This window comes from Aethalodelphis obliquidens, unplaced genomic scaffold, assembly GCF_003676395.1.
Source record: "Aethalodelphis obliquidens isolate GAN/ISIS:26980383/991018 unplaced genomic scaffold, ASM367639v1 scaffold9, whole genome shotgun sequence".
In the NCBI taxonomy this organism is placed as follows: Eukaryota; Metazoa; Chordata; class Mammalia; order Artiodactyla; family Delphinidae; genus Aethalodelphis; species Aethalodelphis obliquidens.
Window position 1 is genome coordinate 40,161,197 of NW_020837953.1, and position 21,637 is coordinate 40,182,833.

Sequence of the window (21,637 nt, forward strand, 5' to 3'; positions counted from 1 at the left end):
GCCTCCTCCTTGCCCGGGAAACTATATACAAGACAGACTGCTGAAACTGCACCTTATGTGTCTAGACAGCCATAATCTTGTCATGGGGTTTGTCACTAGGTGAGAAAATCCCTTCTGTTGCAAAAATCTAGTGAAACTAGAGAAACGGAGAAGTTTGGCAATGCTCTAGAATAAACCAGTACAAATTAGTGAATTCTCCAGCTTTTTGCCACTCGGACTGTTACCCAAAAACTGGGTTTACCTCTTGGTAGGTGTCGAGCCAAAAGACACAACCAAGGCAAAGGTCAGGAGATGGAAGGATTTATTCTTTGCAGCGAGTAAGGAGAACCCCGGGATCTCTCCCAAAGCAGTGTCTCCCCAACAGCAAAACTGGAGAAGTTTTAAGCTAAGGGTACATAACTATTCGTGAAGGGGCTTGGGTGCTCGACAGAGTCCAAGCTTCAGTTGATTGAAGTCACGAGGGTCAGAAAAGGTCATCATCATCCCTCAGGTTCCAGTTGAGCATTTCAGGCTAATCTTCACCACTGAAACAGAACTGGGAGTCTTTACAACTGCTATCTTTGCTATTGTTACTTCTCTTGCCTGATAACAGTTGTCTATTCTTTTGTTCCTTTAAGATCATTAATTACTGAGACCTGTTCTAGGTCAAGGATTGTGGCCAGGCTTAGATCACAAAAGACGGCTTCTCTTATGTCAAGAAAGCCGTGCCTGGTTTTCTTTCTCTGGGTTCTCCCTACCCTACCTGGTTGCAGGACCAGGCATATTATGTCCTTCCTGTGGGCCCCCAAGGGAGCAACAGCCCCCGAAGGGAGTCTTCTCCATGGGTCCTAGCCCACAGATGACTGCAGCCCAGCCCACAGACCGCCCAGATGACCACAGTGAGGGCCACTTCCCCAAAGGTAACCCTGGGCAGAGGCGAGGCCTTCCACATCCTCTGTGGTTTGGAAGGAAGCTTCATCTGGTCTCCTGCCTCATGAAGACCGTGGACCAAGCAGCAGGTGCAGCTCCTTCCCAGATGGCTCAGAGGATGGAGTCTCTTAAATGCCAAGTAGCAATATGAAGAATGAGGGACCAATCTTGAGATGCAGTCCCCAAGCCCCCTGCTCTTATGAAGCTTCTAGCCCAGCACCAGGATCTCAAGAAAGCAACTGGCTTCTGCCAAGTTCCTGCCACCCCATTTCATCTTTCCAGCAGCTTTCATTTCACAGATGAGGAGAGAGGCTCAGAGAGGGAAAGTGACTTTTTAAAGCTCACACAGCTAGACAGCAACTGATGCACATCCAAACCCAAGTCTCTCTGGTGCCAGAGCCCAGCCACTTGCCACTGTACCACACTGCCTCTTGGCAAGGGCATCGAGCAAGTCATTTATACAAACCTAGCCATCCTGCCTGCCATGGAAATCAGGGTTCCCCTGGTTAAGTGGTCTGCCAGACATCCAGCTAAGCCCTGGAGGAGGAAACAGGGGCTCTGAGAAGTTCAGTAGGCTGCCCTCACTGAGGCATCAGCAGAAGAAACAGGTCTTCTCACCTGAACTGAGTGAAGCCAGCCCCATCCCCCAGGTGGTCAACCTGCTCCACCAGCAGCCTGCCCCAGCTGAGCGAACAGCTCCACCACCCCCTACCTGCTCAGACCAAAACCCAGGGAGGAGAGGCATCTTTGATTCCATTCCTATACCTCCACCTCCCATGCATCAGCAAGTCCTGCTGATATGTACCCCTTTATCAAGTGTATGTATTGAGTTCTCGGTATGGACCAGATACTGTCAAGGCCTTCCCTGCTTCCCCTCTGGAGTCTCTCCCCCACCATTACTCTCCATCGCAGCTCTGTCTCCTTCCAGCCCTTTGTGTCTATGTGTTCATGTGTCTGAGGGCTGTCCTGTCGGATTCCCTGAGTGTCCTCCTCTCTATGTGTCAGTCTGTCCCAGGGCTGTCACGTCTGTCTCTCGGCGCCCCGCCCCTGCGTGCGCGTTGGGAGCGGCCTCGGACTACAAATCCCGGCAGCCCCCGCGGCGCGCGGGAGGACGTGGGGCCGCAGAGGGCGGGGCGGGGCTTGGCGGTGCGCAGAGCCTGACTGCGGCACCTTCGCCGCCGCTCCAGCTGGTGGGTCCTGCAGGTGTCCCGGGCCGCCCAGCTCCGCAGCGCCCCGCGCCCCCGGCCTTCCGCCTCGGCCCCGACCGCGGGGCATCGCGACGCCCGGGCCCGGCGATGAGCGCGAGGAGCCGCCATGAGCGCAGGTGAGCGCGCAGCCCCAGCCGACAGGAACCGGGCGCGGTCCCCGGACCGCCCGTCGTCGCATCTGTCGTGGGGGGACACCCCCACCGCTGGGGCGCGGGCCGAGGGAGCGGCCCCCGGGACATCCCCTCGCCCGTGCCCCCCCCCTTCCCAGAGAGGCCAGGAGCCCGGGGATGGCACCGCGCAGAGCCGTCCGCTCCGCGCCTTCCTAAAGCCCTGGGAGAGGAAGCGCCTGGCGCCGCCGTGCAAAAGGATAATCCGGGGGCCGCGGTGGCGGGGCGCAGGGAAGTGTCCCCGCGCAGTGACGGATGTCCAGGTGGGGGAAGAGACGTGGAGGCCGCTGCATCCAGGGCCTCTGAGCGGATGTTCCTCTTGGTTGAATGAATGAATAGGGTTGGAGAAGCCAGGGCTCCTAAGTCCCTGGATCGGAGTGCCTTGGGGCACAAATGCCACTCCTGATCCCCTGAGTCAGGCCTCCAGAGCAAGCCTGTTAGCTCGCCGGTCCAGGGACCACACCCTCCATGTTACCTGTCCCAGGCCCTGTGTCTGGAGGCCACCCTTTCCAGAGTCTAATTCTACCTGCTGCAAAGGGTGCCAGTAGACCTCTCGCGTTTAGAAGGGTCTCATTTCCACGTGGGTCACTCAGAGCCTAGACCTCAGCCAAGGGCCACCAACGCTTGAGCATCTTCTCTGCAGCTGCAGACCCTTCATTCAGGTCTCTCCCTCCGGTCTCCCACCTTACTCCCCCCCATCCCCCCTCCAACTCTAGGGTGCACCCAGGGTGAGGAAGGGGAAAGGCTGAGGACATATGGTCCCAGGACTCCAGATCCAAAGATCAGGGAGCTCCTGGCAGATGATCCCTCACACTCAGCCTGGCCCAGGAGAGGAGCTTCTGGCCACAGGAGAAGCACAGCAAGGGAGGAGGCAGCAGTGCTGCCCTGGGCCTCTGCCAGGTCATCAGGAGGAAACCCGTGCTTCCGCAGGAAACGAGAGATTCCCAAATGGCTTTGACGCCAGCCCCTCCGCTCTGCAGTACTCGTGGCATTGCCCCAGGGCCAGGGAGTCAGACTAGGTTCAAGTCTAATCTTGACCACTCAGAGCTGTGTGACTTTGGACATGTTAATCAACCTCTGTGCCTCATTTTAAATGGGAATCCTAATCCGTACTTTTGGAGAGGTGGCTGTGAGGATGAACTGAGAGGAATGTGTTCATTTAGACCCACTCATTTTCAGCTTCTCCCCTTGCAAGCTGTATGACCCTGGGCAAGGGATTTTGAAACTGTGTTCCTCAGTTTCCCCAACTGTAAAATGAGATGGTAATAGTCCCTCCCTCAGAGGGTTACGCGTGAAGATCAGTAGCCGTTATTCAGAAGACCAATGCAGTCAGTCATTTGTGAAAGTATTCTCCCAAGCAGCTGGCCCGAGCTGGTGGTACCAGAAGAGATCAGACACTGCTCTGACCTTCCTGTGCCATCCCTGGGGAGACATCCCTGCCATCCCTTCTGAGTGTTTTGACAGATGTTCTGCAAGAGCATGCCCTGGGCTTGACCTTGCTGGGAGACTAGAGTGTTCCACAGATGTGACTGCCTCCTTCCCCAGGTTGACGGGGAGAGCATCCTTGTGAAATGATGGGTGTGTGATAGACACAAGGAAGAACTTCCAGAGGCAACATTGTTTAGGTCCTGGGGGAAGTGATCCAGTGAGGGCAGCTCCAGATGGTCTCTGGTAGGGCCCTTCAAGAAGAGGCTTGTTCCTCTGCACCTCCCAGCTGACCCAGAGGCAGGAGGTGGACACACGGACTCTTGCACCATTGCTTCCATGCTCTGTTATGTCTGTGAGGTGTACAATCTTCATTCATTGGTTCATTCAATAAATGGTTCCTGAGTCCCAGCCACATGCCAGGCAGTGTGAGCAGGAGGGCGATGACACCTGTGCAAGCCTGATGTGTTAGTGTCAGTGGGTGGGGGTGAGGTGGGCAGAGAGGATTCTGGAGCAAGGCCCCTTCCAGCTGCGAGACAAATTGGTGGGCACACTGCCTCTCTCAAGGCTCAGTTTTCTCATCTGTAAAATGGGATAAGTTGCTTGATTGTTGCAGGAGGAAAGCAGATTGGCAGGAGCAAAGTGGCCCACGTGGGGTCAGTGCAGCACGCTGCAGTCCCATCCCCAGCACAGCTGCTGGCCTGAGGGTTTGAAGGCCCGGGAAAGAGCTGTTGAGTGCACACAGGGGAGCAATGGCACAGCTGTGGGTTTTCAGACAGGGCAATGGGAATGCAGAGGGGAGCCTGAGAAATGGGTCCGAGCGGAAGCCACACCTCCTTGGCAGGGGAGCCAGCAATGCCCTCCTGTATAGGCCATGCTTCAGGAACTTCAAACACCCCATGTGCCAGCTACTTTGGGGTTATGATCCTAGAGATGGGAAACGGAAGCCTGGAGAGAGGCTGAGTCATTTGTGAGAGAGCCAGGAGCACAGTGACTGATGGGGACGACAGCGATGGCGCTGGTAGTGCCGTGGTTAAGAGCGTGGACCCTGCAGCCGCACTGCCTGGATCCACGTCCCACCGCGTGCTGGCTGTGTGGCCTTTGGGCAGCTTACTTCACCTCTCTGGGCCTGAGTTTCCTAATCTGTAAAATAGGGATAAAAGTAGTCCCCACTTCACAGTGGTGAGGAATGAATGAATCGATGTGTGTAAAGCCCTGAACGGTGCCTGGCCTGTGTCAGCCCCTGATAGCCCTGAGGTACTCTTTTTGTTGTTGTTTTTGGTTTTTGGCCGCACCGAGGGCTTGTGGGGGATCTTAGTTCCCCAACCAGGGATCGAACCCATGCTCCCTGCAGTGGAAGCACGAAGTCCTAACCACTGGACCACCAGGGAAGTCCCCCCTAAGGTGCTTTTTTTCCTTACACCCCAGAAACTGCCCGACAAGAACCCTAAAGGGGGTGAAACTACCCGCCCCGACCCACTCAAGGAGCAGGTCTCCAGGGCTGGTGAGGGGCTTCGGCAAGAAGGACAGCTGGGACTGTGGCCTTTTGAGGAGGGGACAAGAAAAGGGCTGGGGCTTGTTCGTGGCCAAGGACCTGAGAACCCAGGTTGCCAGACCGGGTCAGTTGCCCTGAATGCCTGTTGTTCTGCCCCCCAAGCCAAGATCCAGGGCGAGCCTCCCCCGCCCCTGCACAGCACACACACACCAGGGAGCAGAAGGGCCTCTGCTCTTAGTTGTCTGCGGGCTGTTGTCAGGAAGGGAAGGAAATCGTGCCCTGACAAGCCTCCCTCACAAGCTGGACTGGCCGGGACCAGAGAGCAAAAGGGACCACCCCAGGGGACCCAGGCTGGGGTCTCTGAGCCCCAGGGCAGAAGGCTGACCAGGCCTCCTGCCCTCTGGCTTTGAGACTTTACTGTTGGCCAGACACCAGGATGGTTGAGAGCTACAGGCTTCGTGTGTATGTGTAGGAGTTCCCCAGAGACCAGGCCCTTTCTGGAGCTGGTGGCAGCTCCGTATATTTTCTGAGTCACCCAGTGGACAGGGGAGGGATTGACCGTGGGTGGAGCTTGGGTTAATTTGGGTTTTGAGTCCTCTTGTTTGAAAGAGGCCTCAGGTGGCAGAGGGCATATGACCTGTTCTCTGGAAGTGCCCACATTGGCCCCCAAAACACAAGATCTGGGCTCTGACTTCCTGGCTCCACCATTTACCAGGGGGCCTTTGTGACTCTGAGCCTCGGTTCCCTCATTTGTACAAATGGGAAAAATAAGAGTCCCCTCATCGAGTTGCCAGAGGGTTAAATGAGCTAATTCGCGTGGAGGGTTAGAGCAGCTCTTGTCACCTGGGAAGCGCTTAATGGATATTGGCTGTTCTTATTATGGTAATTACCATAGTAATTATTATCACAGTCCTTATGTGGAGATATGGGGGGCTGCGATAGGACAGAACAGACTCTGCATGGTCTGATGGGAATTAAAACCCACCCTGGGACTTCCCTTGTGGCACAGTGGTTAAGAATCTGCCTGCCGATGCAGGGGACACGGGTTCGAGCCCTGGTCCAGGAAGATGCCGCAGAGCAACTAAACCCATGCGCCACAACTACTGAGCCTGCGCTCTAGAGCTGGTGAGCCACAATTACTGAGCCCGTGTGCCACAACTACTGAAGCCCATGCGCCTAGAACCTGTGCTCCACAACAAAGAGAAGCCACAGCAATGAGAAGCCCACGCACCACAACGAAGAGTAGCCCTCGCTCGCCGCAACTAGAGAAAGCCCGTGCACAGCAACGAAGACCAGTGCAGCCAAAAAAAAAAAAAAAAAAAGAAATCCCACCCTGGAGTCAGCCTGCCTAGGATTGCATCCTGACACTACCATGTACTTGGCTGTGTGATCTTGGGCAAGTTCCTTAACCTCTCTGAGCCTAATTTTCTTCTATAAAAAGGGGATGGGGCTTCCCTGGTGGCACAGTGGTTGAGAGTCTGCCTGCCGATGCAGGGGACGCGGGTTTGTGCCCCAGTCCAGGAGGATCCCACATGCCGCGGAGCGGCTGGGCCCGTGAGCCATGGCTGCTGAGCCTGCGCGTCCGGAGCCTGTGCTCCGCAGTGGGAGAGGCCACAACAGTGAGAGGCCCGCATACAGCTAAAAAAAAAGGGGATAATTATTGTGCTTACATGGCAGGGTCATGGTGTTAGCCACGTAAGAAGGACCAGGAGCAGAGCCCGCACGTAGTGGGGCCTCGGGAAATGTTGACTATCATGGTTGCTTTGGGGCTTGGAGAAGCTGCAGAAACCTAAGTGTTTGGGGACAGAACAGCTGAGGGGCTGGGGATGTTGTGACAGGCAGTTGCTTGGGACACCCTGGGCTTATTGGGTGGAACTTTCAGATCAGGCCTCTGCAGGGCTCTGGTTGGGGAGGAGGAGTAGGGAGCCCAGAAAACCAGCAGGTTGCCCCCCACCTTCCCTGCTTTCCCATCCCCCTTAGTGAACTTCTCCAGAGGCTCCTGGGAAACATGCAGATGCTCAGCACCACTGCCATTGTGCCAGCAGGTCTGGGAGGGGCCCAGGCATCTTCATGTTCTAACAGGTTCCCCAAGAGGTCCAGGGAGCACAGTTAGAGAAACCCTGACAGAGGCCATGAGCCCCACCCCGTCCCGGGCCCCAGAACACCCACTGTCTGCTTGCTCGGCTAGGACCGCAGCACTACAGCAGGGGAGGCAGTAGAAAAAAAAGAGTTTCTACAGTAGAGATGCCCACTGGTCTTCCCTGAGCCACAGTTTACCCATCTGTAAAATGGGGGTGATAGTGGGCCCTTCCTCACAGAAGGAACCTGTCAGCTGTTCAGCTGGGCCCTGGCACATAGCAGCTTCTCTCCTTGAGCCTTGGGGGCTTTCTCAGCTCAACCCTCCTCTCCAGCCCACCCCCAGTGACTGGGTTCTTCCTTCCTCCTCCCCCCATTCCACCTTCAGAGTGAAGCTGCCCCTTTCATGGCTGCCCTGACATTTTATCAGTCCATACTCGACTTCTCGGCATCTCCTCACTGCCAGGCCTGTGCTGGGCATGAAGGTTGAAAAAGGATGAGCAGGGACTTCCCTGGTGGCGCAGTGGTTAAGAATCCACCTGCCAATTCAGGGGACACGGGTTCGATGCCTGGTCCGGGAAGATCCCACATGCCGCGGATCAACTAAGGCCATGTGCCACAACTACTGAGCCTGCACTCTAGAGCCCGCATGCCACTACTCCTGAGCCCACGTGCCACAACTACTGAAGCCCACACGCTCTAGGGCCCGCATGCCGCAACTACTGAGCCCGCATGTTGCAACTGCTGAAGCCCATGTGCCTAGAGCCTGTGCTCCGCAACAAGAAAAGCTACCACAATGAGAAGCCCGCGCACTGCAACGAAGAGTAGCCCCCTCCCGCCGCAACTAGAGAAAGCCCACGTGCAGCAAAGACCCAACGCAACCAAAAATAAATTTTAAAAAATATAATAAATTAAAAATAAATAGGGCTTCCCTGGTGGCGCAGTGGTTGAGAGTCCGCCTGCCGATGCAGGGGACACAGGTTCGTGCCCCGGTCCAGGAAGATCCCACATGCCGCGGAGCGGCTGGGCCCGTGAGCCATGGCCGCTGAGCCTGCGCGTCCGGAGTCTGTGCTCCGCAACGGGAGAGGCCACAACGGTGAGAGGCCCGCGTACCGCAAAAAATAAATAAATAAATAAAAATGACGTCTAAAAAAAGAAAAAGGATGAGCAGCCCTGTCCCTGCCCTCAGAGTGTAGACCAGATGGAACGTGGGACACAGAGCTCCCAGGAAGCTAATAGCTGGAGGTGTGGGGGGGGTGCTCTTGAAGCCCAAAGTGCTCAGCAGGCCCCGTCCCCCGACTCTGCGCCCACACCGAGTCAGAAATCGCCAGACGCATGAGGAAACAAGGTCCTACGAGTGAGGACCCACAGGACAGCCCGGTAACAGACCCGTGAAGACTCGAGTTACTGGATTTATCAGACCAGATTTATAAAATGACTGTGCTTAAGTCGTGGTTAAAGAAAGAAGGAGGAGCCCCCCCCAACCCCCCCCAATGACATTTCTCCCTTCTGTCCACAGACAGCAGCCCGCTCGTGGGCAACACGCCCGCCGGTTATGGGACCCTGACGATAGAGACATCTATAGATCCCCTCAGCTCCTCAGTTTCATCCGTGGTACGTGGGCAGGGGAGGGGCAGGGGCAACTCCAGGTGGGGGTGGTACAGGCCCACCCAGATACCCTGGCTTCCTCCTCCAGCCCCCGCCCACCCCATTAGCTGGCCTGCTCTTGCCCGTGTCCACAGAGGCTCAGCGGCTACTGTGGCAGTCCATGGAGGGTCATCGGCTATCACATCGTGGTCTGGGTGATGGCGGGGATCCCTCTGCTGCTCTTCCGATGGAAGCCCATGTGGCGGGTGCGGCTGCGGCTCCAGCCGTGCAGCCTGGCCCGCGCCGAAACCCTCGTTATCGAAATAAGAGACAAAGAGGTGAGAGACGGGGGAGCAGGGGCGAGCCTGGAGCTGGAGTGGGGTGGCGGTGGCTCAGGGTTGCGGGGCGGAGGATGCTCGGGTTCTCAGCCCAACCTGGCCGCTGACGTTCTGTGGGACCTTACACAGGTGCTTCTCCTCCCTGGACCTCAGCTTTCCCATCTGAGCAGTGGGCAGACGGGACGGGGTGGGTGATTCCCAAGGAGGTCACCTCTATCCTTGATCCCTGCCTCCTCCAGCAGGGGCCACCTGGCTGTCGGGTGGGGCCGGGGAGGGGAGGGGTCTCTTCCAGGACTGAGTCCACACCTCCGTGTTCCAGGATAGTTCGTGGCAGCTCTATACTGTCCAGGTGCAGACTGAGGCCATCAGCAAAGACAGGTGAGGCAGCCCCATCGCCCCTTCCCAGGAGCCCCTGCTCCCGCTGCCCTCCCCCAATGAAGGCTCTGATCCCGGGGCCTCCCATCCAAGAGAGGGAAGGTGGCTCTGTGGGGATGGGGAGGTGCTGGGGCAGCTCCCAGGGCTCCACGGTAACCCCACCCCCGTCCCCAGCCTGGAGCTGCCCCCACAGACCCAGGCGGAGGACGGCCGGAGCCAGGCAGCTGTGGGGACACTACCAGAGGGGACATGGAAGGACACCTCCCAGCTCCACAGGACCGAAGAGGCAGTAAGTGGACAGCTGGGTTCTGGACAAGTCCCTGCCTGTCTCTGGGCCTCAGATTCACACCCTGTACAATGGGGACTGGACTCCAGCTGTTCTCTGGGCGCCTCTGGTTCTCTCGTCCCAATAGTCCAGGATGCTGGCCGATCACCTTCTACCCCTCCATGCCTCTCCCGCCTCTTTCCTGTGCCATCGCCCTGCCGCCCCCCACACACTCCTCCTGGGGCCACCTCCAGCCCACCTCTCCTCTCTCCCACCCAGCAGCGGATGCTGCGCTACTACCTCTTCCGGGGCCAGCGCTATGTCTGGATCGAGACCCAGCAGGCCTTCTGCCGAGTCAGGTAGGGGTCAGGGCCGGTGACGCTACACCACGCCCACAGCGGGTGCTGCATTGGGCAGAGAAGGTGGCATGAGGTGGCCCAGCCTGGACTCCCCTCTCAGCTCTGTGCCTTGGCCTTGGCCCCCTCAACTCGCTGAGCCTGTCTGTAAATAGCTCATGAAGGGAATCCCGGCCTCCTAGGGTTGTTTCGAGGGTAAAGTATATTACTGTCATGTAAGGCTTGGCACGGCACCTGGCCTGAGCTGGCAACACTGCTGTGAATCAGACCGTAAGCTCTGGACTTGGACCTTCTGCTTGGCATCTTGTACCTGCTCTGCCACCTACTAAGTGCTTGATAAATACGAGCTCAGTTTATGTCTTAGTTTGAGCCCCGAGAAGCAGACCTCAAGACGAGGATTCAAGTGCAGGGAGTCTGTTTGCAAAGTGATGCCAGGAGACGTAGGGGAAGTGAGGCCGGGAAGAGAAGGCAGCCGGTGGAGGGGGCTTGACGTGGGCACCTGGAGCACAGTCCCTTGGGGATCCCTTTGAGCCAGTGTAGAGCACGCACCTCAGGGTGCCGTCACCCAAGGGGTGAGGAAACCAGGGGGTACGTACCCATCACCTTCCTACCGTTACCGGTTGCGGAATACATGAACTCTTGCACAACTTCGGCCTTCCTAGCTCACGGGCAGACCATGCTTATGCAGCCAGGAGAAGCCCTCAAGCCAGGACAGGTGTTTCCAGTAAGAGGCTGCACCGCACAGACGTGAATTCCAAGGGGGTGTGGAGAGGGCACCAACAGCCTCTGCTACGTGAGAGGAATAGCAAAACTCGCTGACGTGGGACTCCCCTGGTGGCGCAGTGGTTAAGAATCTGTCTGCCAACGGAGGGGCACAGGTTCGATCCCTGGTCCGGGAAGATCCCACATGCTGCAGAGCAGCTAAGCCTGTGTGCCACAACTACTGAGCCTGCGCTCTAGAGCCCGTGAGCCACAACTACTGAAGCCCCGCATGCCTAGAGCCCATGCTCTGCAACAAGGAAGCCACTGCAATGAGAAGCCCGTGCACTGCAAAGAAGAGTAGCCCCCGCTCGCTGCAACTATAGAAAAGCCCGCACACAGCATTGAAGACCCAATGCAACCAAAAAAAAAAAAAAAAAATCGCTGACCTTTGTCACCTAGTAAGTGCCAGGAACCGTCCAAGCACTTTGCAAAACTTATCTCATTTAATCCACCCGTAGCCCTGTGAGGGAGATGCTGTCACCGTCTCCATCTTGCAGATGAGAAGTCTGAGGCCCAGAGAGGTTAAGTGACTTACCTAAGAAGGCATCATTGTAAAGAAAGCTCTAAATGTCACTAAATAATAGCGACTGTTGTCACTGTTAAGTATTATCATCATCTCTCATCGTTTTTCCTGGGTGAGATCGTTTGGGGCCCAATCAGAGGAACAGAAGGAGAAAGTTAGGCCCAGAGTTCGTGAGGGACCAGCTTTCTCCCGGGAGCTCGGTGTGGCAGAGGTGGGCCAGGAGGGGTGGGGGGTGCAGAGCTCAGACCCCACCACCCACACGAGTGCCTCTCCCGTCCTCCCAGCCTGCTGGACCACGGCCGCACCTGTGATGACCTCCACTGCTCCAGCACCGGCCTCAGCCTCCAGGACCAAACCGTGAGGTGGGTGCTGCCCTGAGAGCTAGGGCCCCCTCTCTTACCCCCCTGGGTGTGGCCTTCTTCCAGTCACCTGCCTTCTCTGGGCCTCAGTTTCCCCAGCTGGAAAGTAGGGCGCTCCATCACTGCTAGAGGGTCCAGCTGCCACGGCCCCTCCATCTGATGGCCCTGCCGCTTTTCCTCTTACAGGAAGACCATCTACGGCCCCAACGTGATCAGTGTACCAGTCAAGTCCTATCCCCAGCTGCTGGTGGACGAGGTAGGGCTGTCCCTGGGCCCCACCCCAGCTCTGGCCTGAGCTGGCTGTGTGACCTGGGCCAGGGGCTTGCCCTCTCTGGGCCACCCTTACAGAGGCAGATTGTACCAGCTGTCCTCTTCTCCATGGTGGAGAGCTGTCTCAGAACCAGCCCCAGTCAGCTCAGGGAGAGGAATTGGAAGTTCTGGTCCAGGCTGGGACTGGGGCTTAGAGGCCAAGAGACAAACCCACACAGCCTGGGCTCCTGCTGTGTGCCAAGCGCTAGGCTCCAGAGTCTGGGTCCTTTCCGTGCATTACCCACTTTCACGCTCCAACAGCCTCGTGGTAGGGACATTCCGTTCACACATGAAGAACCGGAGCTACAGAGTGGGGGACGTGGCATGGCCAAGGTCACATGGGGACAAAGGGAAGCCAGTGACCTGGACACACCTAGAGTACACTGCTAACATCCCAGCCCTCTGAGCCAGGGGCAGACACCTGTGAGACAGAGAGGAGGCCTTGGAGTCTGGCCTGATGTAAACTCTAGTCGGCCACCTGGGAGCTGTGTGGTTTTAGGCAAGTGACTTAACCCTTCTGTGCCTCAGTTTCCTCAGCTGTAAAATGAAGCTGATGGTAGCATCTGCCCTGTGGAATTGTCCTCACCATCGTATGACATTTAGATGATGTGCTTAGCAGGGGCCTGGCGTGTAAACACCCGTGTGTCCTCTTTAGAGCAAAGAAGCTGCTGGCTCAAGGGACATCTGGACAGGACTGACCAGGAGACAGGCCTGGCTTTAGTCCTTCGGCAACTGCCGGGCCCTCTGCTTCTGTGGGCACAGGAGGCCCAGCCTGCGGCTGGGCTGCCCTGGGGGACCCGGGCCCTGACGCTGCCTCCCCGCCCCTCCCCCAGGCACTGAACCCCTACTATGGGTTCCAGGCCTTCAGCATCGGGCTGTGGCTGGCTGACTACTACTACTGGTACGCCCTGTGCATCTTCCTCATCTCCATCGTCTCCCTCTGCGTGTCGATATACAAGACCAGAAAGGTGTGCGGTGTGAGGTGGATGGGGCAGGGCAGGCGGTGTCCGAGGAGACCTCCGCCCACCCACTCCCTGCTTGTCCCCCTGCCCACAGCAAAGCCAGACTCTGAGGGACATGGTCCAGCTGTCTGTACAGGTGTGCGTGTGCCGGCCTGGGGGAGGTGAGAGGCTGGGGGAAGTGAGAGGTGTGGGAGGGAGGGAGGCTGGGAGAGGGAGGGAGGCTGGGGGAGGTGAGAAGCTGGGGGTGGAAGGGAGGCTCGGGAGGGAGGGAGGCTGGCTGGGGGAGGTGAGAGGCTGGGGGAGGTGAGAGGCTGGGGGAGGGAGGGAGGCTGAGTGAGGGAGGGAGGCTGGGGGAGGGAGAGAGGCTAGGGGAGAGACGAAGGCTGGGGGAGGCAGTGGGGGAGTCCCCTCCAGGCTATACTGAGGCCCCTGCTTGCCCGAAGAGGAGGAATGGGTCGACTCCAGTGAGCTCGTGCCGGGAGACTGCCTGGTGCTGCCCCAGGAGGGTGGGCTGATGCCCTGCGATGCTGCCCTGGTGGCTGGCGAGTGCATGGTCAATGAGAGCTCTCTGACAGGTCAGTTCCTGCCCCTGGCCAGCAGCCTCCCATCCCCCCTGCCGGGCCACTGAGCCTCTCTGCCTTGTGTCAGAACGTTTAGATGGAGTTCTCTTTTCCCTTTGCTCAGGTAACAGTCCCGGCCTCAGCAGGTCCTACCCCTGCAGATGCTGGGTGAGGCACTGCTACTCTTTGCCAGGCAGCGAGCTCAGGGCTTTACAGAGGTTAAGCCCTCTCGTGTCAATATCTTATTTGAACTATAAAAGTAACACAGCTTGTTACAAAATAATTCCAACAGAAGGAGAACACCGGCCCCCACCCTGGCCCCCCACTCTGCCCATGCTGTATGCTCTTTCTGGCTCCCCTGAGAGATGGTTCCTGGAAACTGGCTGCACACGTCCCAGGATTGTCTCACTGTGTCTGTGTCTTCTGCCCTCTCTGAGCTTCAGTGTACCTCTCTGTAAAACGGGGGCAGTGATTTCTTCACACATAGTTACAAGCGTTAAATGAGACCTGGGGCTTCCGTAACAGTTCTAGGCATAAGGCTTGGTCTTGGTGGTGGGAGGGACCAGCATGGACCTCATACCACATCCCTCCCAGGGGAGAGCGTTCCAGTGCTGAAGACCGCCCTGCCGGAGGGACCGGTGCCCTACTTCCCAGAGACCCACCAGCGGCACACGCTCTTCTGTGGGACCCTCATCTTGCAGGCCCGGGCCTTTGTAGGACCCCATGCCCTGGCAGTGGTGACCCAGACAGGTAACGAGTCTGGGAAGTGGGGAGGGGTGCTGGGCCCAGCACCTAGAGGACAGGTGACACAGAGCCGGGCAGGACCCATCTCTACCACTGCCCTGCTGTGCGACTCAGGCACGTCCCACCCCTACTTGGGATTGGCTGGAGTGGGCAGGGTTCGGGGCAAGAAGGAAGGAGCGCATCCCTTAAGAAGAGAGCAGTGCTGTACATCTCCAGCAGGCCCCTGCCACGTGTGAAAGGGACCCAGTGTGTCACCAGATTTGACATTTTTCAGCGAAAGACACACATCTGGATTTTAAGTGAAACCACCCAGTTTGTAGATGGTACTACTAATTCCTTCTTTACTAAGCTTATGAAGGCTGGGCAAGGCCTGTGGCCATCCCGTGTGACCGCCAAACTGGGTGATTGCTGACCCCAGGAGCGTCAGGCCTTACAACCCCAGAGGTGTGGGTGGTGTGGGGGAGGGGTGGGGTCATCCTGACCCTCAGCTTCCCCTGCCTCAGTCTCCCCATCTCCTCCCAGGGTTCTGCACGGCTAAAGGGGCCCTGGTGAGCTCCATCCTGCATCCCCGGCCCATCAACTTCAAGTTCTATAAACACAGCGTGAAGTTTGTGGCTGCCCTCTCCGTCCTGGGTGAGTGGCCCCCCGCACCCCACTTTGCCAGTGGCCCCCGGAGCCCCGTCCCCAGTCCCGCTGAGCCCCTTGCTGTCTCCTCAGCTCTCCTCGGCACCATCTACAGCATCTTCATCCTCCACCGCAACCACGTAAGCCTTGGGGGCCGGGCGGGGGCTGCCACTGGGGGCCCAGGGCCCACCCGGCCTGGCCCTTGGCATTCACAGTGCCCCCTGCCAGGTGCCTCTGGACGAGATCGTGATCCGGGCTCTGGACCTGGTGACGGTGGCAGTGCCGCCCGCTCTGCCTGCCGCCATGACTGTGTGCACGCTCTACGCCCAGAACCGGCTGCGGAGCCAGGGCGTCTTCTGCACCCACCCGATGCGCATCAACCTGGGGGGCAAGCTCCGGCTGGTGTGTTTCGACAAGGTGGGGGCCGTGGGGTGGGGGACACAGCCAGGTCCCCCATACCCACATCCCTCATTCAGCAACATTGACTGAGGGCTTGCTGAGCCCAGCGCCCCGCCGCCTGCCCGTGTACCCCTGCTGCGGACACTGGCCACCGCCAGGTCCTGTCCTGGGATGGAAACACTCAGAGGCACCCTCTCCCCCAGCTCCCACCTGCATCAAGCTCACAGTCTGAAGCATGAAATGTCTAAACTCATTTCATTTGTTTGTTTGAGAACCATTGAGGGCCTGCTGGGTACCCAGGGCTGCTGTCAACACTGGGGATCCAGCAGTGGCCCACACAGAGATGTCCCCACCACCATAATGAGTGAACCAGGGACCACAGAGAGCTGCAGATGGTGATGGGTTCTGGGGAGGAAGCAAATGGGGTACGTGATGGGTGGTACATGGGGGTCACTCCCTTAGAGGGCAGTCAAGGAAGGCTCCTGTGGTCCCTTGGTGACCTCTGAGGGGTGGGCCACACTGAGAGGAGAGCAGGGCTGGCAAGGTGGAGGGGAAGAAGTAGAGTGGCTCATGGCTCCTTGGAGGAACAGAGCGGTGTGCCTGGGGCTCGGGGAACAGTAGGGAGGGGGACAAGATGAAACGGGCAGAGCCCTGATCCATCAGAGGCGGGTGGGCCCTGGTGTGGAGTTTGGACGTTATTTAAACTGAAAGGGTGGGGCTTGGTCGTCTTCGCAGAGCTCCCAGGCCAGCGAAGGGGCCAGACGTGTAACTGAGCCATTGGAATATGGTATGGGAAAGGCAGGCCTCCGTTCACTCATTCATTCACTCATTCATTCATTCATTACACTGAGAGCTGTACATGGCCAGGCCCTCTTCTTGGTACCACAGTGAACAAATGATGGAGTAGTAAAGAGGCCATGGGTGGGAACCCCGAGCAAGCACTCCCTGACCCAACTGCAGGGTTAAAGAAGACTTCCTGGGGGAAATGATGCCAGACCAAGAAACGCCGCGGGTTGGGGAGGACAGCCTGGCAGAGGGACCTGCTTGAACAAAGGTCCAGCTCTGGCTCCTGGGGTTCCCATGGGCCCCACCTGGCCAGGGGTGTGGGCGCCCACCGCAGCAGGGCGCAGCTCACCCCAGGACTCATCACTGGCCCGCCCGCTTCTTGCCCCCTGCAGACAGGCACACTCACAGAGGACGGCTTGGACGTGATGGGTGTGGTGCCCCTGAAGGGGCAGGAGTTCCTGCCACTGGTCCCAGAGCCCCGCCGCCTTCCCATGGGGCCCCTGCTCCGGGCACTGGCCACCTGCCACACCCTCAGCCGGCTCCGGGACACCCCAGTGGGTGACCCCATGGACCTCAAGATGGTGGAATCTACTGGCTGGGTGAGGAGGCCGAGCCCTAACTAAGCCCACCCAGTCTTCATTCTAGGCCCTCCAGGGGGCGTCTCTATCATGCCCACCACGGAGAATAACAATGGCCAAGGCCTAGTGCTGAGCACCTACCCTGTGCCAGCACTCTGTTGCACGGGCCTCGTCTCATGTCCTGCTCCCCATAGCCCCAGGGAGGTAGCTTCAAACCTGCTTCACGAAGGAAACTGAGGCTGAGGGCGATTTGGAATAACTTGTCCAAGGTCACCCAGCGGCTTGTAAATGGCAAAGCCAGAGTTTGAACTTGGGTCCTCCCAACTCCACGAGTTTAACTTGAGTGTCTCCCACTGCCTCTCTCCACGGGCCAAGGATTGGCTGCCCCAGGCCAAGCCGGCACCCGGCCCCTCGGTGCCAGTGTTCTCTGCCTGCCTCCCAGGTCCTGGAGGAAGGATCGGCTGCAGACTCGACATTTGGGACCCAGGTCTTGGCAGTGATGAAACCCCCGCTTCAGGAGCTCCACCTGCAGGGCATGGTGAGCTGAGGGGGTGCCTGTGGGGCGTGGGCTGGGAGGGGTGGGCTCCACAGGCCAGCCCCTCAGCTGCCCCCCAACCCTACAGGAGGAGCCCCTGGTGCCGGTCAGCATCCTCAGCCACTTCCCCTTCTCATCGGCTCTGCAGCGCATGAGCGTGGTGGTGGCGTGGCCGGGGGCGGCTCGGCCCGAGGCCTGCGTCAAGGGCTCCCCCGAGCTGGTGGCAGGCCTCTGCGACCCCAAGACAGGTGAAGGGGGAGGGCCCCAGAGTCTGCAGGTCGGCACTGGCACGGAATGGGGTGGGCGCCCGGCCCGTGTCGCTGCCTCCACCTCCCCGTCCCAGTGAAACCTGCCTCTCCCTGGCAGTGCCCACCGACTTCTCCCAGATGCTGCAGAGCTACACAGCTGCTGGCTACCGCGTGGTGGCCCTCGCCAGCAAGCCGCTGCCCATCGCACCCAACATGGAAGCAGCTCAGCAACTGACAAGGTGGGCCCTGGGCACTGAGCCTACGGCCTCGCGAGGGCAGAGGGGGGCAGAGCCCAGGGCCGATGCCCCTGCCCAGTGGCTGGGGAAGGGGTCGTGGCCACTGCATGACCTCTGACCCGGGTCTGCCCACCCTCCAGGGACACAGTGGAGTGGAAGCTGAGCCTCCTGGGGCTGCTAGTCATGCAGAATCTGCTAAAGCCACAGACGACACCCGTCATCCAGGCTCTGCGGAGGACCTGCATCCGCACCGTCATGGTGACAGGTACCAGCAGGGCCTGGGTTAGGCGGGCAGAATCTACCCCATCCCGGGCAGAGATAAGGGTGCCTGGCGTCCCTTCCCGGGGCATCTCTTTGGGCCCCTGCCTCAGGCCTGGGCCTTTTCAGACATTTCAGGTATCTTCACAGTCTCCCTCCTGAGTGATAATTGTCACCCCAGTTGACAGATGAGGAAAGTGAGGCTCAGAGGAGTAGAGTGACTTCCAAAGAGTCTGGGGCAGGAGTTGGACAGCCCGGGTTCCAGCTCAGCTGCTGGCGACCTCTCCCCAAGTTCCAGTTTCCAACTCTGAGAAATGGGGGAAGTTAGGTCAGCCTCAAAGGTTGTGACAATTTCATGGAGCAAGAAAAGAAAGATTCAGGGGACTTTCCTGGCGTCCAGTGGTTAAGACTCCTCGCTTCCAGTGCAGGGGGCACGGGTTCGATCCCTGGTCAGGGGACTGAGGTCCCACATGCCGCATGGCGTGGCCAGAAAAAAGGTACACGTAGAACTCCAACCCAGGCTCCCAGTTTCTCCTAAGACCTTTGATCCCTAGTTTTATAGACAAGGAAACCCAGGTTCAGAGACACTGATACCCTGCCTGAGCTCACTGAGCCAGTCATGGCAGACAGATGCTGTCCGGCCTCAATTTCCCCATCTATACGTGTCAGGGTGAGGATGGCCCCCTCAGTAGCAGCTGGACCCTGACCTTGCCCCATACCCCCAGGGGACAACCTGCAGACGGCGGTCACCGTGGCCCAGGGCTGCGGCATGGTGGGCCCCCAGGAGCGCCTGGTCATCGTCCACGCCAAGCCACCTGAGCGGGGCCAGCCTGCCTCCCTCGAGCTTCTGCCAGTAGAGTCCTCTGCAGCCGTGAACGGGGCTCAGGTGAGGCTGACCCCGAGTTCCGCCACAGACCCCTCCCATGACCCCACCCCTGTGTCAGCTGTCCCGGGCCCCAGCTCTCAGGGTGGGCAGGGGGAGCTCAGCTGAGCTTCCCGGGCCCCTAGGATCCTGACCAGGCCGCAAGCTACACCATGGAGCCAGACCCCCGATCCAGCCACCTGGCCCTCAGCGGGTCCACCTTTGGTGTCCTTATGAAGCACTTCCCCAAGCTGCTGCCCAAGGTAGGGCTGCCCCGGACCTCCCTGGTCGCCCCACACCTCGCCACGCTCTGCTCCCTCCTCTTGGCTGCCTCAGCCCCTCCCCTGTCTCCCTGTGCTCCCAGGTCCTGGTCCAGGGCACCGTCTTTGCCCGCATGGCTCCCGAGCAGAAGACAGAGCTGGTGTGTGAACTGCAGAAGCTTCAGTGAGTGCCTGTGGGGGAGGGGCCTGCAGGGGCCCAGCTGGCCCATATGTCCCTGCTTCCCACCCCAGGCGTCCAGGAGCCATCAGCCTCAGAGAGCCCAGCAGGCACCCCCGGGTCTGTCCTGCTGACAGTAGTACGCCGCCCTCAGTATCTGCGGGGGTTGGTTCCGAGAGTCCCTGCAGATACCAGCGTCCACAGATGCCCGAGTCCCTTATGTAAAATGGCGTGGTACAGTCAGCTCTCTGTATCCATGGATACAGACCCCGTGGATACAGACCCTGTGGATACAGACCCTGTGGCCACTGTAATTGCACCTATTTACTGAGCACCTACTGCGTACCATTTACTGAGCATTTCCCAGGCACCCGGCGGGCAGTCGGGATGCAGCCGTCCCCGGGTTCTGCCAGCCGGCCCGGGAGGTGGGTGGGCCATTTCGCAGCTGAGGAGGGCCCTCCCGGGCTCAGAGCCAGCACGTGAGTCCGGGCCGCGCCTGCCCTCTCCTCTCCGGCAGGTACTGTGTGGGCATGTGTGGGGATGGTGCCAACGACTGCGGGGCCCTGAAGGCGGCTGACGTGGGCATCTCGCTGTCCCCGGCCGAAGCCTCAGTGGTCTCGCCCTTCACCTCGAGCGTGGCCAACATTGAGTGTGTGCCCATGGTCATCAGGTGAGGCGGGCAGGGGCCTGGTGGGGGGCGGGGTCTCGGCAGGGCCCATCAGCCGGCCTGGGCCCCCTCATGCCCATACCCGCTCCCCAGGGAAGGTCGTTGTTCCCTGGACACGTCGTTCAGCGTCTTCAAGTACATGGCCCTGTACAGCCTGACCCAGTTTATCTCTGTCCTGATCCTCTACACGGTGAGTATCTGCAGGCCCCGTGCCGGGCCCGGGGCGAGGACCTCAGCAGCGCGGTGAGGAGGCTGGCAGGCTCTGGAGTCGGCAGCGTGGCCTCAAATTCTGCTCCAGCCGCGTGGCTTAGGCGCTCCGGAGCCTCGGCAGTGAGGCTTGTCTGAGATGATGAAAGCACTGAGCAGCTGGTGCACAGTAGGTCCTCAGGAATGGGAGCAGCTGTCCTGTGCTAGCGTTTCATCCCTGTCCTCTGGGAGTTCCCCATCTTCAGGGGGGCCTGAGACAGAGCCCAGGCAGGGGCGAAGGAGGCAGAGGCAGGAGTGGGACACCCGAGGCCTCTGCCCCTTTCCCATGAATCCGCCCATTCCCCGCTCACGCTAACTCAGACCTGGACTGTGCCTCCGGCCTCCTGTCCAAAGGGTATCACCCACTCCTCTGCTCAGAGCATGCATTGCTCGCCCGCACTGGAAACAGGTGACGCCATGGGGCACTGCAGGCCTTGCGCCAGCTTTTGTCCCTGTGTCCACCTTAAACCTGAGGGCAGGAACTGTGTGTCCTCCAGAAACCTTGGGGCTCCACAAGGCAGAGCCTCAGCCTCCCTCTCAGGCCGGTAGTTCCCATCAGGTCAGCAGGGATGCCTTCTCCCTCAGACGGGGAGAGGGGCTTCCTGAAGGCAGGGCCGTGTCTCCTTCATCAGATTGGGAGTTCCCAGAGGCAGGAGGGTGCTGTCTGCCCATCAAGTTACAGGGCAAGAAAACACCTTCCCCATCAGACTCCTTAAGGGCAGGGCTGGTGCCTGTCCCATCAGACTAGGAGCTATCCTCCCCTCCGCCCTCCCTCCCTGCCGGCAGGTCAACACCAACCTGGGCGATGTGCAGTTCCTGGTCATCGACCTGGTCATCACCACCACGGTGGCGGTGCTCATGAGCCGCACGGGGCCGGCGCTGGCTCTGGGTCAGGCGCGGCCGCCAGGGGCCCTGCTCAGCGTGCCCGTGCTCAGCAGCCTGCTGCTACAGGTGGCCCTGGTGGCCAGCGTGCAGCTGGGGGGCTACTTCCTGACCGTGGCCCAGCCCTGGTGAGTAGCAGGGAGCTCACCCCAGATCCCACCCATGCCCCGTCCTCCTCACCCTCGCTCCCTGACTCCCGGTCCCTGTGCTCCCAGGTTCGTGCCTCTGAACAGGACGGTACCCGCGCCAGACAACTTGCCCAACTATGAGAACACGGTGGTCTTCTGTCTGTCCAGCTTCCAGTACCTCATCCTGGCCATGGCCGTGTCCAAGGGGGCGCCCTTCCGCCGGCCGCTCTACACCAATGGTGCTGCTGTGCTGGGGGTGGGATGTGCTGGGGGTGGGTAATGGAGGGGAGGGGGGATGTGATGGAGGGAAGGGGGGATGAGATGGAGGGA

The 21,637-nt window shown here is 59.3% G+C and overlaps 1 protein-coding gene across 4 annotated transcripts in view; it reads left to right on the forward strand.

Annotated features, from left to right (window-relative positions):
- Positions 1 to 2,063: 2,063 nt before the first annotated feature.
- Positions 2,064 to 21,637, forward strand: part of ATP13A2 (ATPase cation transporting 13A2) — a 20,938-nt gene continuing 1,364 nt past the window's right edge. The window contains exons 1-27 of one of the 4 annotated variants that reach the window (XM_027110009.1): positions 2,065 to 2,233; positions 8,800 to 8,894; positions 9,023 to 9,205; positions 9,525 to 9,583; positions 9,755 to 9,869; positions 10,125 to 10,204; positions 11,771 to 11,848; positions 12,032 to 12,101; positions 12,988 to 13,122; positions 13,211 to 13,277; positions 13,560 to 13,691; positions 14,271 to 14,426; positions 14,943 to 15,053; positions 15,138 to 15,184; positions 15,273 to 15,461; positions 16,622 to 16,828; positions 17,250 to 17,345; positions 17,431 to 17,590; positions 17,709 to 17,829; positions 17,967 to 18,091; positions 18,810 to 18,970; positions 19,093 to 19,209; positions 19,311 to 19,390; positions 19,902 to 20,054; positions 20,145 to 20,241; positions 21,084 to 21,307; positions 21,395 to 21,546. In XM_027110009.1, coding sequence (XP_026965810.1) covers positions 2,224 to 2,233; positions 8,800 to 8,894; positions 9,023 to 9,205; positions 9,525 to 9,583; positions 9,755 to 9,869; positions 10,125 to 10,204; positions 11,771 to 11,848; positions 12,032 to 12,101; positions 12,988 to 13,122; positions 13,211 to 13,277; positions 13,560 to 13,691; positions 14,271 to 14,426; positions 14,943 to 15,053; positions 15,138 to 15,184; positions 15,273 to 15,461; positions 16,622 to 16,828; positions 17,250 to 17,345; positions 17,431 to 17,590; positions 17,709 to 17,829; positions 17,967 to 18,091; positions 18,810 to 18,970; positions 19,093 to 19,209; positions 19,311 to 19,390; positions 19,902 to 20,054; positions 20,145 to 20,241; positions 21,084 to 21,307; positions 21,395 to 21,546 — 3,220 coding nt within the window. In that variant the 5' untranslated portion in view covers positions 2,065 to 2,223. Of the gene's footprint in view, positions 2,234 to 8,799; positions 8,895 to 9,022; positions 9,206 to 9,524; positions 9,584 to 9,754; positions 9,870 to 10,124; positions 10,205 to 11,770; positions 11,849 to 12,031; positions 12,102 to 12,987; positions 13,123 to 13,210; positions 13,278 to 13,559; positions 13,692 to 14,270; positions 14,427 to 14,942; positions 15,054 to 15,137; positions 15,185 to 15,272; positions 15,462 to 16,621; positions 16,829 to 17,249; positions 17,346 to 17,430; positions 17,591 to 17,708; positions 17,830 to 17,966; positions 18,092 to 18,809; positions 18,971 to 19,092; positions 19,210 to 19,310; positions 19,391 to 19,901; positions 20,055 to 20,144; positions 20,242 to 21,083; positions 21,308 to 21,394; positions 21,547 to 21,637 lie in introns of all 4 variants that reach the window. The other 3 variants (XM_027110011.1, XM_027110010.1, XM_027110012.1) reach the window with 3 other exon arrangements.